This window comes from Cephus cinctus, unplaced genomic scaffold (assembly GCF_000341935.2).
Source record: "Cephus cinctus unplaced genomic scaffold, Ccin1 Ccin1_scaffold1223, whole genome shotgun sequence".
NCBI lineage: Eukaryota > Metazoa > Arthropoda > Insecta > Hymenoptera > Cephidae > Cephus > Cephus cinctus.
Window position 1 is genome coordinate 23932 of NW_014333681.1, and position 18842 is coordinate 42773.

General features: G+C 38.5%; 4 protein-coding genes and 1 long non-coding RNA gene across 11 annotated transcripts in view; 2 read left to right on the top strand and 3 right to left on the bottom strand.

Annotated features, from left to right (window-relative positions):
• Nucleotides 1-14272, top strand: part of LOC107272668 (arrestin homolog) — a 36459-nt gene extending 22187 nt beyond the window's left edge. For all 6 annotated transcript variants that reach the window (XM_025089978.1, XM_025089977.1, XM_015750054.2 and 3 more), the window contains 5 exons: nt 5901-6048; nt 7764-7961; nt 8114-8277; nt 12408-12689; nt 12772-14272. In XM_025089978.1, coding sequence (XP_024945746.1) covers nt 5901-6048; nt 7764-7961; nt 8114-8277; nt 12408-12689; nt 12772-13056 — 1077 coding nt within the window. In that variant the 3' untranslated portion in view covers nt 13057-14272. The remainder of the gene's footprint in view (nt 1-5900; nt 6049-7763; nt 7962-8113; nt 8278-12407; nt 12690-12771) is intronic.
• LOC107272672 (14 kDa phosphohistidine phosphatase) overlaps nt 1-15522 on the bottom strand; it is a 38589-nt gene extending 23067 nt beyond the window's left edge. Inside the window, exons 1-3 of one of the 2 annotated variants that reach the window (XM_025089982.1) lie at nt 15397-15522; nt 14935-15108; nt 14742-14779 (exon numbers count right to left, since the gene is read on the bottom strand). In XM_025089982.1, coding sequence (XP_024945750.1) covers nt 14757-14779; nt 14935-15108; nt 15397-15463 — 264 coding nt within the window. In that variant the 5' untranslated portion in view covers nt 15464-15522 and the 3' untranslated portion in view covers nt 14742-14756. Of the gene's footprint in view, nt 1-14741; nt 14780-14934; nt 15109-15396 lie in introns of those variants that run through there. The other variant, XM_015750062.2, reaches the window with a different exon arrangement.
• On the bottom strand, nt 8034-12409 carry LOC107272673. Its single transcript, XR_001539016.2, has 3 exons — nt 9729-12409; nt 8432-9662; nt 8034-8260 (listed from the first exon to the last, which is right to left on the bottom strand). It is a non-coding gene; the product is annotated as an uncharacterized LOC107272673 (long non-coding RNA).
• A 65-nt stretch (nt 15523-15587) lies between the features above and the next one.
• On the top strand, nt 15588-17523 carry LOC107272669 (guanine nucleotide-binding protein subunit beta-like protein). Its single transcript, XM_015750058.2, has 5 exons — nt 15588-15805; nt 15955-16163; nt 16458-16664; nt 16855-16965; nt 17160-17523. The coding sequence occupies exons 1-5, from the start codon at nt 15697-15699 to the stop codon at nt 17475-17477; spliced, it is 954 nt and encodes a 317-aa protein (XP_015605544.1). The 5' UTR covers nt 15588-15696; the 3' UTR covers nt 17478-17523.
• Nucleotides 17513-18837, bottom strand: LOC107272670 (NFU1 iron-sulfur cluster scaffold homolog, mitochondrial). Its single transcript, XM_015750059.2, has 4 exons — nt 18650-18837; nt 18102-18523; nt 17915-18018; nt 17513-17853 (listed from the first exon to the last, which is right to left on the bottom strand). The coding sequence occupies exons 1-4, from the start codon at nt 18727-18729 to the stop codon at nt 17632-17634; spliced, it is 828 nt and encodes a 275-aa protein (XP_015605545.1). The 5' UTR covers nt 18730-18837; the 3' UTR covers nt 17513-17631.
• Nucleotides 18838-18842: the final 5 nt, after the last annotated feature.

The following is an 18842-nucleotide window of genomic DNA, read 5'->3' on the forward strand; positions in this document are numbered from 1 at the left end:
CCCTCCCAATGACGTAATACGGCCATTCCGACAACCATCGTCAATTGGCAATCCGGCGGGCGAAAAGTCCTTTCGCTCGTATACGCTAAAAGACAAGGAATGACGTCAGCAGCGTGCCCTGACCTTGACCCCATATCCCCACCCTGACTATGGCCTACCTTGCCGGAGTCCTCGAATTTTATTTAACGTGTCGTCATATTCTGAACACTCGGTAGTCAATGGGGATGCTGTGATGATACGAAACGTAGTCACAGGGTCCAATGAATATTTTTGGGAGGCTTAAATTTGTATGGATCTTTTTTCCTGAAAAAAAAAAAAAAAAAAAAAACTATCAAACGTAAAACTAATCGATCGAGAGTCGGTGGAACTTTTTCGTACCAAGGATCCCGGACTCGTACATCGTGGACCGAATGAAACCCTTGCGAGATCCCTATTAAAATTGTAATCGTTTCGCCGAGTGCCTATACTACGTCACGGAATCTGATTACGTCACTCGATTACCTCTCGGGCTAACCTTGACATCCTCTTGCATATCCTACGTAATATCAAGCTGCACTGTAGGTATTACCCAACGCAGAATGCAAACCCTTGCCCCGTTACCACGGGCAGGTAAATAGCTAGATAAGTAAGTAGGTAGTTACGTACAGGTATACCTGCAAGGCGTGTGTATTATCCTTGAACTTACGGCCTACAATCGAGATCCTGGTTCTACGGTCCTGCGCACTTCGTGGCCGGTATTTCGGAATACTGATAACATACTCGTTGATTGCGTAACCAGGATACGAATTCGTAGCGTCGTACGTACGAAGAAAAATATATACAGCCATATGTGTAAAGGACTTGGAAAAGGATTATGGAGTGGCGATCCTCTTTTTTTCTTCCACGAAAATAAAAGTGGGATATATATGATAAATCTGTAGGTCGCGGCGTTGGCGTAGGATATTTAGAATCCTGAATCTGCTTGGCTACTGCCAGGACATTGAATCGTACGTTAAATTCGTGAAGAGTGTCCTTAAAGGGCCGAGCGAGTAAAATTGACGTTTAAAACCGGTACGTGATAAGGCTGGGGTTAATCGCAAAATCCTCGCGCTTTATCAGAGCGGCTTTAATTTGCGTCAATTCTTTGAGCATGCTTGGGGGGGGGGTCCTTCATAAATGGCTGGGTTAAGCCAAATAGCGATTGGAGGGTCAATTTGGTAACTGATATTTTTTTTTTAATTAAACAATCGATCGGACAGTGATTTAATTAATTGACGTATATATATATATATATAGCGTTAATGGATGAGAAATTAATTTTGTCCTTTTTAATTGAACGTTATAGTTTTGCGTTATGGGATAGAAGAATCTGGTAAAATCTTAAAGGCTTATAATATCAGAATACTGGCTCAGCGAAACAGAGAGTCACTGGTGTATCCTCTTGAAAATCTTCAAGGCTGTAAAAGCATAAACCCCGCAGCTTCTGCTAAGCCGGCATTGTACGATTTTCTTAACTCCCTAAGCCTTTACGCCATTTCGAACTTCTTGGCCTTTCTTAGCACGGAGGAAGCCGTTCAATCTGAAATATTTTTCTTTTACTGAAAATCTTTTTTTTTTTTTTCAAAAAATTCCATTCAACTGTGATCGAAATAGAAAATTGAACCGTATTAGGACGTGTGATAATAAATGTGCAGCAGCTGTCAAAAAAATTGCTAGTCGATCCCTTGCGCGTAAGAGTCCAGTCCAGCGTCCAGTCCGCATGGTATAAAATTTACGTAAGAATTAATGTAATTCATATGGAAAAGTATTTAAGGAGGAAAAATTTCGAAATTGCATAAATCTTTCAATCAGCCTAATTTGGTGTATCCGACGAAATCGGAAACACGCGAATAATGTTTATATGTGCTGTTATCATAATTATCATAAATTATGAAAATCAATCATTCGTGACTATTGAAATGATATTGGCCGATATCATGTATTCATACGGATAGTCGATCCGTAACAATTTTTTTTTCAATATGAAAAAAATACGAATTTCATTCCCTTACGGTTATGCGTGTACAAGGTAAATTTATCAGTTTCCAAAAATTGTAATAATATTGTATCCTTATTGCGATAGGGGCGCGTCAATAATTCTTATGGGACTTGGGTAATCCGAAAATAATTTCGGAAATTGGTTTCGTGACTTCGATTAATGTATTCGATAAGAATCGATAGGTATTCGAATCAGATCGATAAATCATTAATGATATCGTGCCGCGAGATGAAGACATACTCGGTTCCTATTATCTCGGCAATGATAACATTAATAAGATACGTATTCGATGCAAAAATGATGCCTGAGACGTCAGGTTTGGTTCACCTGGACGAAACATAATTTTTCAATCAATTCATTATCGATTAAATCGTCACAGCGATAAAAAAAGAGATTACTGGATATTTGAAGAGAAAAAAAAAAAAAGAGTCAAAAGACCGCACCGAACTGATTGAATTGATTTTCGTATTATATATTATCAAAGGACGTTAATAAATGAATTATCTTGTGACTCGCAACGCTAATTTGACTAATACTGTTATCATTATTGTCCTGCTCCGATAACCTCCGTAATGTATAATCAACCTCGTTAATCAGAATAACTGATTACGGAATTTCAATTCACCAACAGAAATCACCGAAAATTTATTGATTGCGTTATCGATGATTATGAAATTTCTAACGTTAGCGGTACACGTCAGAGTGAATTATTAATAAATTGCCAGTCGATATATTAATTAAACGTCGATGACCTGTTACAAGAGAAAAAAGTGATAAGATGAACGGATCCAGAGAATGGGCTTGATTTCCTTTGAGAATTCTCTGGATATATATATACACCATACAATGTATATATGTATACCATAATCTATTGTACGGTGGGACGAGCAGCCACGTGAAGCCTAACGGAATAGAAAAACTTATTATTCGCATTCCTCGTGGTTGTTCATCAATCACCAGGAGCTCCAATTTCCCCTGGAGTATGGACCCCGAAGAGAGACGAAGTAAAGAGTATATATCATTGGTCAAATAGTGGACAATGATAATGACAGATGCTGGAGATGACATAATGGCAGGCAATGAAGATGGACAGGGATAAAATAAATGAAGGCAAAAAGAAAAATTCCTTCGATTCGATGTATATAAAAAAAAAAAAAAAAAAAAAAAAAAAAAAAAAAAAAAAAAAAAAAAAAAAAAAAAAAAAAAATTCGTCAAGGTCCACCCTCACATCCGACTTTTTTTTTATAGTCGCATTGAAAGCAGATTTCATTTTAATCAGAGTCGAGCCACGCCAACTCTGGATCCTTGTGCCATTCGACAATAAGTGCAGCCGGATGCCAATTCCTGGCTGACGCTTTTGAACGCTTTAAAACTGTCTTTGACGTCAATCAGTATTTGTCTAGGGAAAAAAAAAAAACTAAAAAAAAATGTATAACGGAGTCGTTCGAAAGGACTGGACTGTAATAAAATAATTGTGTATAAAAAAAAAATAATTGTGACGTACAAGAGAAAAATTGGAGCTCGGATTAATTATTCTGTATGACGTGTCCAATTAATTGATTGCCCATTCGATTTACCGTAATGATTTCACTGAGCTATACGGATCACTGTTTTATCTGAATAACGTAGCACGTAGAAAGGACGCAAATGTGCGAATACGTTTTATCGATCCGTACGTAACGTGGTTTGCGTATATGTTTCTATTGTCGGAGATTGTCAGTGTACATTGTTCGTTGCTGCAAGCCTCGTAGGGTTCGTATAAAATAAATAGGCCGAGGGGTGGGTAACAGGTGTTGGCTGGGGAGTGGCGGGATTTTCAAATATAGAGAAAAAGCATTGTAAATAAATTTCTATACAAAGAAACTTAATTTTTATTGTCACCGTGTAGATTTCTCCCAGTCTAGACAGTTTTGCCTAGAATAATAGTAAGAGAGGAAAAATTGAACCACAAGAATATAGCAGTGACTTGTACTAAAAAAAATTTCAAATAGTCCAAACAAGTGTCAGGCTTTTTTGACGCAATAAATGTTGTAATACAGTAATACAACGAAAATATAAGGGATATCCCCAAAAAAAACTTTTAAAAAGTAAAAATGGGTGTCGGGCCTTCCTTGACACCACAAATATTACAATGCAGTCAACGCGACAAAAAGAAGTAAGATCAGCTAGTCGGGTAAAAACTAAAATACAAATAAAATGTGGAAAATAAAAAAATTGAATTAAATTTTTAAAAATATCTGGAAAAGTTTTTCAAAAATTGAAAAAAATTCCACTAAATCCGACAAGTACTCTATAAGATTTAGAGAGACCATCATTCTATTAAAAAACATATACTTATGTACTTGTCGGATTTTGTGGAATTTTTTTCAATTTTTGAAAAATTTTTCCAGATATTTTTTTTAATTTTATTCAATTTTTTTATTTTCCACATGTTATTTGTATTTTAGTTTTTACCCGACCAGCTGATCTTACTTCTTTTTGTCGCGTTGATTGCATTGTAATATTTGTGGTGTCAACGAAGGCGCGACACGCATTTTTACTTTTTAAAAGTTTTTTTGGGGGTCTGACTTACTCCACGATGGAAATTCTGTTCGAGTGACTAAGGACGTTTGTATACTAAAAAAAATTCCAATCATCCCCTTCGCTTCGTTTTATTCAAAAATATATATATATATATATATATATATATATATATATATATATATATAGTCGGATCAAGTAAATTCGGGACGACTCATGAACTTCGAAAGACCTAATGGACATAGACGCGTCTCCTCCTTCAAGGGTGGAAAGGCATTATTGATTTAGTTTTAAGGGTGTACGCAAATAGGAAAAACCCCCACGATACACAACAGAGCGAGGGTATGTTTTGAACGAGATAAAGAGACAGTGAGGGATGGAAAAAAAAAGTGTGAAAAATAAGGAGAAAACAAAAACAGAGACAGCAATACAAGGAGTAATGGAGAATATAGAAAAATTTTAATATATACTGAACACGAAAAAAAAAATTTCATAGGGTACAATCTTCCTAACTTCCCTTTAGGGTTGCCTGAAAATGATCAATACCAACCTCACTAATACCTACAGCACGTTCCACCAGGACGTAAATATAATTACCCATCAATAAAAAAAGTTAAAATTATATTTTTTTATTTTTTTATATATATAAAGAAAAAAGATACTTTCCTAACACAATTTTCTGTCATTACGCAAATGGGGGTAACAACCTGAGTAACCATAGTTACTCATCATCACGTACAGTCTGAACCAACAGCTACGTCGAAGTATCCAGACAAGACCAACGATCTGTTTACACGGTCTATCTAAATCCTTCCCTCAAAGATACGACCACGTGACATTCCCTCGGTAAGACAATAAAATCGCACCCCAATTCTCTACGCAGCATCTTCCAGTAGACGTAGAAAATAAAGTATCAAATCTCGTTGAATTAACTTAAGGACCATCAGATGGGGATATATTACGATCAAAGTGCGTTTCATTTGATTTGTCATTTTCTTAACCTCCCACTTGCCCCCCCGGTACCGCACTCCAGCCGCCATCGGAAACGCGTTAGATAACGAGCCTCCAGGGAGTCTGGCACTTTTGTTCTAGAAGGTCGCGATAATGGACCCCAGAGCGAAAGTGTCGATTAACTCACGATTTTCAGGCATAAGTTTCGTTTCTCAAAAGGGAAGTTCGCCGTGCTGTACACTTAGGTAAAGTAGTTCACGTTCCTAGCAGTCAGCCGCAAGTGGATCGAACCTGTGGCATAGTCAGACAGTATAGAAAAAGCCGTCACGTGCGGCCTTGACCAGGGAGCAAACGAACCTAACCAAACTTAATTATACCAGTGTCATAAGTTTTTCCATTTTTTCTTTTTCAGGAAGCTCTGATAAAGAGGTTAGGTTCGAACGCTCATGCATTCACCATGGAGGTGACACCGTTGGCACCGCCTTCCGTTCAATTGGTTCCCGCCAAGGAGTACAACGGCGCCCCAATTGGTACCAGCTATGACGTACGAGCATACGTCGGTAAGAAAATTGTTCGATCGACTGTACCGACAGTGGCAAATAATGCCCTCGGAATTGAAAGTTCTCATACGAACGGTTCCGATGATTAATCGGAAAAAAATTGGCATTAAAAAAAAGAAGTGTGAAAAAATGTATTGTCAGTAAGAAAATCATTCGTCGTAGAGCCAAATGAAATATGGAGAATTTTGCGATTATCAAATTATACCCAACCAATCAGTGGACTCGCTGTAAAAGCTAATCTCCGGTGATGTGAACGCAAACGGCAATTATCATTAGCGAGGCGTAACGATTGGTAGGATTAGTGGTGAGCCTATTCAGCGTAAGGGAATCATGATAAATCTTTTTTAACTCCGTCCACCTTCACACGATATCAATGGAACTAGATAAATTTTTAGCAGTTTTTTCTTTTTTTGTCATTCGGTAATTATCATTTTTTTTTTTTTTTACTATGATGTAGTATCCTTTGTCCCACCCCGATCCCCCCTGTAATATACCTCGAAGTACCCGTTAGCCATTATCAATTTTTTTTTTAATCATAATACGGTACCACTCTATCGCCTAAGGTCCCAGCAGGTATTTTATCGACGAAGCAGGCAGTCCTTCGTTTTCAGGTGAATTCGATTAAACGAAAGTTCCCTCGTGCGCATGAGCCTACTTTAATTACGAAACAGCTGCAAAATTCTAACCGGGTGTTTAGAAAGTCCACAGAGTCGGGCGAACTTAATCCGTGAGTAACTCTAGAAAGCTTTACCCAAAACAGATATGGTATGTACATATGTTAACTTAGCGAACACTTGAAAACTATTAAGCGAGGGATCGTCCAAGTGAGTCACGGTTCTAGATCTGAAGTAAATTTTGAAAACTCGTGGAAAAAAAAAAATCCCCCTAAACTTTCCTCCCAAACCTTATTAGCGCGAAGCCATACTTTTTTTTACGTTTCCAGCAAGTTTCTTGATACTTTTGCACGGGCTTCGGCGCGGGTAACGGCATCTATTCGCCTAGGGACATTTTATTTAATTTCTCTTTGCCAGACTGAGCCAATTTGTCCCCAGGTTGTTTCGAAGAAACTCCAAGCGTTAACGAAACGACCAACGTCGGAATGACGAAATTAACGACGAAATCCATAAAAATCCAAGTAGTGCGATGCAGAATAAGTGGAAGCTACGACTACCTACCCCCCCCCTCCCTCCCACTTCGGTAGTTAATTAGTGAATGTTGATCACTGTTATTTTGACCGCTCGTTAAAACCCTGGCGACACCCAGACACTTCGTTATACCCTGATTGCCCGCTTGTTGAACCTTTCCTCTATAAAGGGGAAAAAAAAAAGTCCCATAAAAAAATTCTAACTTTACCAGCCTAAGGGTACGCTTGAATCTTTCTGTCAGAGTACAACCCTCCAGTAAAATATACATAGGCATGTGGGGTACAGAAAAAGTGAGAATCCGTAACTCGCCATCTTGGGATACCTATTGAGAGAAATATAAAGTGTGTTAGAGAAGTGAAGACTTGCGTATGAATATTATTAACGTATCAACCCTTAAGCATGGAAAGATGAATTTGATCCCTTAAAAAATAAGCAGACTACGTATATACCTGAACAATGCTCGTCAATTAATTTATTCGTTACGTGTAAAAATTTTCACAGCAATTACGTTCACAGTTTACTATCCGTGCCGGTTACTCAATTATACAGGGTGTTCGTGATTGTTCGCAGCTGACCGCGCCGACGAGAAGCTCCATAGGAAAACCACAGTGCGAATGGGTATACGTGTCGTTCAGCGCACAAATCCGCCACCATTGCCAATGAACACAATATACAGTGTGCCACCCAGTCTAAGTGCAAGGGTTCAACCCTGTAAGCTTCAGATGGCACGAGTGGTGGAAGCTGAGAATGAGATAGCGGAGGACGACGGTGAGTGGAATAAGTTTCCACCTGGCGTATACGGGGTGTCCCTTGTAATTTTTTTTTTTTTTTTTTTTTTTTATTCTAACAATTCCCTGCAATCCAATTGCCAGCGGTATCTCTATTGACGCGACGGATTCATTATCTTCGTTCTCTTGCAGAGCCATCAGCACCCCATGCAGCTGTCGAAAAACCGTTTCTATTGAGCGACGGCCGAGTGGGACTGGAGGCGCGACTGGATCGTGCGATTTACGCTCATGGAGATCCCATAATGGTTCACGTGAACGTCAGCAACAATAGCAGTAAATCTGTAAAGAGGATCAAGGTAATATAACGTACAATCTTACAGCACTTACGTGACACCCCGTAGATACACGTATGTGGTCTAATCTACTTTGCGCTAAATAATTGGATATTTTTTTTTTACTCAAAACAGAATCAATTTGTGCATCTGAGATATATCAGTGAAGGAACCTAACCTCAAAGCACTTTGATTTTTCTCGTCTATCTCCTCCACTGCTACACTCACTCTCTGTCATCCTGCTGCTTCAGATGCTTTTGAGGATTGGATACCCTAGTGAACTCATGGCAGTAACTAGTTAGATTCAGGTTAGCCTGTGCCGTCTGACTTAGTAGTTTTCGTTACTACGTTGCCAGGCTTGAAGTTCTCAACGTCAGCAATATTTCGTATCCATTGAAACGCGCCGTCGTTACAGGCAATAATGTACCTGACATACAAAGTCAATTATAAGTTTCAGCTCGTGGTTATTAGTAATTTTATAAAATCGTAGAAACTGGAAACTCGCATGACAATTAATGTTGGATAGTGATTTTATATTATTATATATATGCCCTAACACTAGTCGCTATTAAAAACAGGTGTATAATTTTCTAACAGACTTCCAAACGCGTCTAGTCTCCCATAAACTCGGTATTTTCCATGCTACAAGTATAATAACTCGGTGCACGCTGCCTTCCTTGAATTATTCATCAGAATTAATAAATATGAGATGACGACTTTACGAGCAGCCACTCTGCGAGGGAAATTAACCGAGAAAATAAACGCTTTTTGAGCAAAATTTTCTTTTTTTTTTTCTCTTCACAAAGTGCATTGTCCATCGGCCATCCTTAATCTTCTTTTTCTTCTTATTCCTTCATCTTGAATCTCTACCGCCATATCTGTCTCGGGCATTATCCTTGTATCTACAAGGTTTGTTTTTTTTTTTTAAAAAAAAAAAGATTAAACAAAAAATCTCTGTTCCTGTATAAAGTCTTCCGTGGACTGAACTACATATCTATTCACATAAGATCACGTAAATCTCAAAAACCACATCGAACGTCCCGACCATCGAACGCATGTTGCCTGAACGTGTACATATTTCATGTTTGAATTTCCTCTCTGGGTCGTATCTTCTTGTGTCACTCGGAACATCCTGAGATCCCCTACAGTATTCACAGGCGTATAAACAAGCCATCTCCTACGGTGGATCTTCCTCCATACTCGTGCAACCAGATTTTCGACTTTTGAACTTAGTCCTGGCCCTTCCCAGTAGGATTATAGTCATCGCCCTTGCCAGTTCTGCCCTAACTCCCATGCTATATCCCGGTCCTTCTTCACGGGGCTATACAGCAAAACTGCTGCTAATTCTCCACAGACCCTGAATCTTCTTACTACCGTCCATTGCCCAGATCCTGTGCGCCGCTTGCAAACTAGACAAAAAGTAGCACAAGGACTGAGGGCTGATAAAGAGAGAGAAAGGAGAAGTAATAACTAACCGGGATAACTGGACCCACGTGCATGATGTCCAATTGATAAAAAAGGATCCAGGATTCATCATCATCCGGATGAAAGGAATGTGGTGGCCGGTAATCAAATTTCCCAGGAACTGTTTTAGGTCCTTGTCCCTAACCAACCTCGTCCACGTTCATAAGTGAGTGCTTTAACGGATCACGGGAGCTTGTTAAGCCCCATCCGCACTCGCTAGTAAGGATTCGTCTCGACAGAGTCGGATTGAGTCCTGGTTAAGCTCGTTATCGTGCGATGCAGATTCAGTGAAATCGTCGGGCAGACTCGGAGCTTAATGAAGGAAGGTCGAGGAGCTACAGAAGGGAGAAAGAAAAAAAAAATTATCGACAATAGGAATAAAAAGACTTGACAATCTGACACTAGACTTCCCTTTATATCCTTTATCTTCTTCTTCTTCGCCTCCAGACCCTTATTTCAAATTTGAACGTTCCACGTCGTTAGACCTGGTCTTGCCCCTTGTAACAATCGATAGCGTCTTCCACGACGCCAGGCGTCTCTTGTAATAAGGCGAGTTCACTTGAACTTCAGTGTCACGTCACACCTGCCTGAGTCTGCCCATGTAATTCAAGCCTGGAACCACTACTTGCGTATGTAAATTCGACGGAAGTGAACCTCAAGTTTCATAAGATTAGGAACTGGGTCAGGAATGATCCTTAAGAAGAATCCTTAACTCCATTTGTCTTCTTTATCTCCATATTTTTGGTAACTCACGGAAGACTTTTTTTTTGGGCCATTCTTCCTCTTTTTTTTTTCTTCAGAAAAATCACCTAGATCTTAAGGAATGTTACCACGAGAGATCATAAAGGAATCCGATCGAGCTACGTATTTCCAGGGTAAAATTCAGCTGCGAAGTGGTCGTAAAGATGATCAATGAATTATATATACAGCTTCCCAAGTCACGTTTTCAAGACGAATAACGAGAAAGGGGCTCCGAATCTCGAGTGTGCTTTAAGTGAAAAGGGATTTAAGGCAGACGCACAATGAGTCGTCGTTAAAGGCACTATCAACCGTATTCGCGTTTCCTGGAAAATTCATCCCTCGGGGACCATCCCAGAATCATCCCTTGCTGGAACAATCGCAGGAACACAATTGTGAAAACTGATGAAATCATACCCAGAAATCTTGTTTATGACTATTAAGCCTGATTCACAATGACAAAGTAGTGTTCCAGTATTGATCGGATACTCTACACAGATATACTACCCATTAGGTAGATCCTATCAAGAATATTGAATTAGATCGATCAACGGGGGTAACAGTGAGATTCAATGCATATTCATCACGTAAAGACCGTCTGGAGCTTCAATATAATTTCAATCCCTTATTTCTCAATCTCGAATCCCTCAATCAGTTAGATAACAAAGCACGAAAGATGATAACGACAGATAGCATAAAAAAAAATCTATAGCAATTTTTTTTTTTAATATCACATAATATATATATAGCATATAAGTATAATACCTGTATTACGTATACAAAATTTCCCAAACTGTCTATATGTATTTTTTGATTTCGTCCTACAGCCCAATTGCGCTTTAGACTTGGTCCTGTAAAACGTAGAAGGAAGAATGACGCAACTCTTCCATCAATGTATATTCATATATAGAGTAGTAAATGTTTCGAAACACCGTCTTGTAAACCAGGCTTAACGCTGAACGATAATAGCCATGGAAATATCCCTGCTCCGAGTGAAACGGAATTATCGCGGAGCCGTGTATAATTTACTGTGGAGTCAGAAACAAAGCGTATTCGATTTTGTCCACCATCGTGAACTGGCGACCATTCGAAACAATAGCCAATCGTTGATTGAGCTATAGAACTTTTTTTTCAAATATTTGTATCATCTCCTATGAAGCCAATATAAATTTTATGCTAGACTATTGTACGATAAACAGCAAGAAACTTGGATATCGGCCTGAGTACGAAGCAGGTTATCTATAACTCTACCCCATATTTTCCTAGGGGCTGACAGAAGGATTATCATATGCATAAGCGCACGCTGCATCTGAAGGGAAAACCATAGACGAGAGTAGAGACAATGAACCTTGTGGTACATGAACGGTCGGCTGCTGTACCGTAGTATTACAAGCAAAGATAGAAACCGATTACAAAAGATGTAGGTTGTATAAGAAAAGAAAAAAAAAAAATTAATACCTCGAACGCAAATTTTTTTTCTTTTTAAATTACAGGATATCTTTATCATGTGCGAGGAATTTTTTTATCGCTCAAGAATTACATGAGGGAAAAATTGCGGATGATGATAATAATAATAATTCGAGTGTCTTCTTACTCGCAGGACGAAGCAGCTTAATGCTTTTATATTTATTCGCTGAATATCGTATTCGACCGTTGAGTGCACGAGCGCCAAATGAAAGGTCGGGTGTGTCCTAATACAGTTGGCAATTATTCAAATTCAAGGGTAACACGGGGTCCTTCGCGAAGGACGGTTTAACGTACTCGTTAATCGAGTGCGAAAGCGGCTTTAATCCTAAGGAAATATTGCCTTCAATTATCCAATTTAGCGAAGCGAGCCAAACAGCCGTAGCTGAAAGTTACTCGAGCCAAAAGCAGACGAACTCTAGTAAAGTGGGAAGAGTATGAAGATTAATTTAGTAAAATAAAAATAACTTCCTACACGTGTGTTTCAGGTATTCGTAGTGCAGCACGTGGACGTCTGCATGTTTAGTAACGGGAAGTTCAAGAACGTCGTGGCGCTAGTGTCGTCTCAAGATGGCTGCCCGATAGGTCCTGGCTCGAGTCTCAATAAGACTTATACATTGAGGCCAGTGAAGGGTTCAACCAAAAACTGGATAGCACTTGAAGATAGTTACACCAAAGCCGGAGCCACCCTCGCGTCTACGGTCATTTGTTCCGGTTGTGGACCCGAGGATAGGAATGTTTTTGCCATCTACGTCTCCTACTACGTGAAGGTAGCCAACGATTGTATCCTAAAATCAAAAGCACTCTTAACACAAGCCCAAAGTACGTTTTACATGAGTGAATGACTTTCAGGTAAAATTACTGATCTCGGCAATGGGTGGTGAGGTCTCACTCAAGCTGCCATTCACTCTGATGCACAGTAACACTGATCCGGACCTGATTGGCTTCCCGTCGCCATTCAAGGAGCTGATTAGATCGCCGGAAAGGGATCGGGAGAATTTGAACCCACAAGAGGATAAGTCTGTCCAGGATACTGGAACCGAGAAGAAGGTTACCCACGGTGTAGAAGATAAGGGTAGTAGAACAATAGCCGACGTAGATCTGATAGAGCACTGCGAGGAGGGCGGAAGTACCTGAGGGCAGGTCGGGGTGGTCCTCAGAGATGAACCCCGGACTGTAACCAAAAGCAACCACACGAAAATTCTTAAAAACACTAGCAACAAGCATTGCAGGGAAGGATTCAGTATACAGAGGGCCTGGTGCTGCTTCAGACGATCCTCGTAGTCGTGGTGCGGAAGCAGAATGGCGAATTTGAAAACAAAAATTATATATATATATATCAAAAAAAAGATAAGAGTTAGATTAATTGCCATTTTCACTGGAAGATTATTGCGTGCCTGGAGTATATTCGAGACTGTCGATGTCGATGAAGAATTGTCCTGTCAATTTCTTTATATAATTTTCACGGATAATATCTGTATTAAATGTGTCAGGAGTAATCAACAATTTTGATAACGAGATTTCATTGGATTTTAACGACGCTAAGAATCAGCCGTGAAGATTAACATGAGATAAAGATAATCCTTCAGGGATCTTTGTATAAGGTTCAGGTCATATTTAACCTATGGTTATCTCCCGATCCCTTTGGGATTTTACTTTTAAACTTTCTCGTCGCAGATTTCATTCGCACCGCCGCTCCTCGACCTTTCTTGTGGATAAAATCAACAGTTTCACTAATCGAGTCTTAAAATTCATCCTTGAAATTTTAATCACTTTTTTTAACAGTTATGCAAATTGCGTTCTCGAAGGATCAAGATCAAGTTATTTTCGTAAACTCTGTACACTATTGTTATCTAAGAAGAATTGAATCTTTTGCACTATAGAAATTAATGAAAATGGAAAAAAGACCTGACGCGAATATATTGTCATATTTTCGAGACTAATGAAAGCCTAAAAAATGGTCTATTATTTATTTACCGACTGTAACGTAACATGTACGAGACTATGTATAACGCACTGTAAATAATATCTTATGTATATAATTATGTGTGTATGTGTGTGTGAGACTGTGCACGTAGATACTTCAGAATTCATGTGTGATCAAAATACGAATCAATTTATTGAGCGAGGACTCGATTAAGTGTAATTGAAATTTCCCCCCACTTTATAGACGGAACATGTCAATAAATGTAACTATATCGCCGATTTACTCGAAATTTCCATTTCCTTTCTTTTTTAACAAGCAAGTTATGGGCTATGTAGACATAGATCGACTGCCAGATGATTGATTTTTATGATACATATGATAAAATGTTTAACGGTCTGAATAAAGATAGCGGTATACATACATAAACTGTTTTAAAGTATACTTACATCTTCCCCAATTTAATGTATATGAAGTGAGCGTGATGTAAGAATTTTATTACTGCAATTTTTTATGCAGGAAACGATCTTGCTCTTTTATTTTTATACATATGAAACATAATAGAATCCTGATGGCAAAGGGAGAACGATTCATGGAATCAAAGTGAAATTTTCAATTGATATTTTCTTGCCACTATTTTATATGCTATACAGGTATAAACGAAATGGATACTATGTATGGTGTGTATACATATATGTGTATATATACGTATATTTCTTGAGAGTACATATAAGTAAAATCGCCTATAAAACTTTAGGGTCGTACGCTCGTTTCGCTAAGAAACGATATAAGTTGCCAATAGAATAAGTTATTCTGACGCAACGAGCTTTGGCTCTATGTGAGACTTTATCTCTCTTTCAATCGGATTAAAGTACCTTATACTAAAGGAGATTCTTGAATGATTTTCTGATTTTTATGACAGTTCTCTGATTCTCTCTTTGTGGTTGATACATGGAAGTTGGTAAAACAAATGTTACCGCAGAAGAACAGATCCAGTTACTAGCTTTTCATACTGTCAAGTTTTTAGTTATTTTCTAAACAGTACAATTAAGATGCGTACTGTTTAGGTATAATGAAATTAATTGACTCACCATGCCAGCTTGCCCTGCTGTAGCCTCTGACGATTGGCTTGCTCTGCTTGTTCTCATCGTCATGCACCATTATCAGGACGTACTTAAAGACACCATTCGCATCTATGTCCACGTCAGGGATCTTATCCAGGAGTTGAGCCATTATGCAGAAGCTTCGAGTATTTTGGATAGCGGCTGCATTGAAAAAAATTCATGTCAAGGTTTCGTTGAACTTGTCAATTTGAAAAAGTCTTTTAAGTATTATGTCAATATTAATAAATCAGCTGTTATATATGTTTATCATGCCTAGAATAACTGGGCATTGCATATTAACCTAAAAGTGATTCTTAATCATCTAGTATCATTTTTTTGTATTGTGTATAACAACACTGGAATTGTAACATATATAAATGTTAATGACATTCTCAAGTAGTCAGTGAACCTTATCGTTAAAAGTGTTATTCTATGAATATTCATAAACACCTTTATGGAAATTTTGCCGGGTTGAACTCCACAGGAAGCCAAAACTTTTCCAACTTGTGAAAAACATAACGTAACTGGAATCAGGCTTGGAATCGTTTTAGTTCGCCCTTTTGCCAAACGAGCGCTGCTATAGAAAAATGAACAGTTCCATCGTATAGTCTATGGTTCCCCTCCTTCTGGACTATTTTCCCCGGCGACAATTTTGGTGCAGCCTTTCTCGTTCGGCGTATCGTTGAATGAACTTCGTAGGATAGAATCCAGTTTCATCCTACAATTAAGGAGCAATAAGACGGCCGAGCAATGTCGGAAACTCTTCAGCTAAGAGGGACCCTTCGTGGACACAATGGATGGGTCACGCAAATCGCCACGAATCCGAAATATCCGGATATGATTTTGTCTTCCTCACGTGGTAAGTTTTTCACATCTGTTTATGACTCCAAAATTCTTCAAAGTTAAGCTACTGGTGCTTTTTTTTTTAATAATGCATGCTTTCATATGACCAGATTTTTAAATTCAGAATTCAATTTGTGCGTATTTCAATATCCCGATATTTATTAGACAAGACCCTCATCGTCTGGAAACTCACTCGTGACAAAGGCAACTACGGTATTCCTCACAAGCGCTTGTACGGACATTCCCATTTCATCAGCGACGTCGTCCTCTCGAGCGATGGTAACTACGCCCTTTCTGGTTCTTGGGACAAGACTCTGCGTCTATGGGATTTGGCTGCTGGTCGTACCACCAGGAGGTTCGAAGACCATACTAAGGTGTGAATATAGTACGAGAGACACTTTAATGAACTGATAGAAAATGGAACGAAAGTTCCTTTTCTAAACTTTTAAAACTCCAAGGCGTCGGGAATGCCAACACTGGTGATTATCCAGAAATGAAAAAACTGAAGCTTTTTTTTTTATATTTTTTTTTATACTTGGTATGTAGAAGAGGCAGAAGTAGAACTAGCACTCCAATTTCGTAAGTAATGGAAAACAACTGGTCGATCCCTTAGTTACGCCGAAGTTGTATTTCTTTTAAAACAAGATCTTGTTTATATTTGTCCTCAGGATGTTCTGAGCGTTGCCTTCTCCGTTGACAATCGTCAGATTGTTTCTGGTTCTCGGGATAAGACTATCAAGCTTTGGAATACTCTTGCCGAGTGCAAGTACACCATCCAAGATGATGGACACTCTGACTGGGTTAGCTGTGTTCGCTTTTCACCTAACCATGCTAACCCTATTATCGTCTCTGCTGGTTGGGATCGCGTTGTCAAGGTAATTCACGATTATATCTTAATTTCAATGATTTAAGAAGACATTGAATAATATTGTACATGATGAAAGTTTCTAAAAATGACATGATTTTTATGAGTGTTTGCGGATATGGGACTGATGATTAATTCTATGTTTGTTAAATATGATTTTTAAAATGAACTATTTTAATTGAAATACTTTTTTTGCACAGGTCTGGAATTTGACTAACTGCCGTCTAAAAATCAACCACAAAGGACACACAGGATACCTAAACACAGTAACTGTCTCTCCCGATGGTTCACTTTGTGCTTCAGGTGGCAAGGTGAGTTATGAGCAATAAAATTTTAAGATTTTCAATCTGAAGCTATATTATGTTTATCTTAAAAATGATGAAAACATCTTGAGACCACGATGTCCATGAGTGTCTTAATACGGATATGGGGCTGAAATATTTGTAACCAATGTTCATATGATGAACGTATGTTGTACAGCAATTAATAAAATATTTATTTTCAGGACTGCAAAGCCATGCTCTGGGATTTGAATGATGGCAAGCACTTGCATACCTTGGATCATAATGACATCATCACTGCATTATGCTTCAGCCCCAACCGTTACTGGCTTTGTACTGCTTTCGGACCCTCCATCAAGATCTGGGATCTTGAGACCAAGGAGATGGTCAATGAACTTAAGCCAGAGGTAGTTTCGAACATTAGCAAGGGCGAACCTCCGCAGTGCTTGTCGCTTGCTTGGTCTACGGATGGACAAACCCTCTTCGCAGGTTATTCTGACCACAACATTCGTGTCTGGCAAGTGTCTGTGACTAGCCGTTAAAAGCTTTGTACGATACCAAAATAAATTGAAAAACATCCGAAAATAATTGAACGTTTTATTTTTCTTTATCATATTTATTGAAACAAGTAACGCTAAAGATCGTGATTATAATACACCTAATTTTTTACAATTTATACAATTTTACGACTTAGATTTACTCATTGCTGCTGGTTTTTTCTTTGACTTTGTTCTCTAATTTTTCAAATTCTTTCTTAGCCAACTGTTCTGCTTCATCTTCTATTTGTTCAACTCCCAACACTTCTGGTATATAAAATTGCATCATATTTTGTACACCATTTTTTAAAGTTACTACCGAGCTGGGACAACTGGTACAAGACCCTTGCATCTTCAGTTTCACAATACCATTCTCAAAACCCTAAAAACATTAAGTTTCAGTGGATTTTGTAACAAGCTACTTTTCTGTATTGCTCACTTACCACAAACACTATATCTCCACCATCTTCTTGGACAGTAGGTCGTATTCGAGTATCAAGTAATTCTTTTATCATCTGTACAGTCTCATCGTCATCTTCATTGATTTCTATAAGCATAACCATATCCATAATTTTTAATACCTTTTATTCATCGAAAATACACTACGGCATATTTTTTTAATGCACATACGAGTATCTGAAGAAGGCTGTTCCTCTGTCAATATTGGAAGCCCAGTAGCATAAAAATCCATAATCGTGGCAAAAATTTCAGGTTTCAACACCTTCCAATCAACATCTTCATCGACCTTTGTTACAGTTATAAAATCAGATCCATAGAATACAGATTTAACACCCTCAATTCTGAATAACATTTTGGCCAACGGCGAACAATATGCTGCTGTTGCATTTGGAAAGTCCATAGTCTGACCCTGTTCTAACACAGGAACACCTGGTAGAAATTTCAGACTGTTTGGATTCGGTGTATCCTGTGTCTGTATAAACATGTTTCTTTTTGACAAGGCAAAAGTCGATCCAACCTTGCCACCCTGCAAGAGAGCCTTTGATCCAGACATCTGACAATTGGAATGCAGTTGTCTGGCATTTTTAACAATCCTAAAAGAACGTTTATACATTGACAGTAACTTTTTAAGAGATACATTAAATTCATGGATTAAAACCTCCAAATATTTGCCATGATTGTTCAGTGCAGAACACTTGTGATATACGTAAAAAACTTACTTCGAACACTGGCAAACCAATAGCGGTCGACAAGCCAAAGTACGAGCTGCAAATATTGATCTTGTAATTAATTTATCCATTGTTTTATGATTTTTTCAGATCTGTCAACATCAGTCAACATAAAAAATACTTTAACCTGCATCAAAATAGCCACGGTACGTAAATTCCCACACGCACGCGCATTTAGCACATT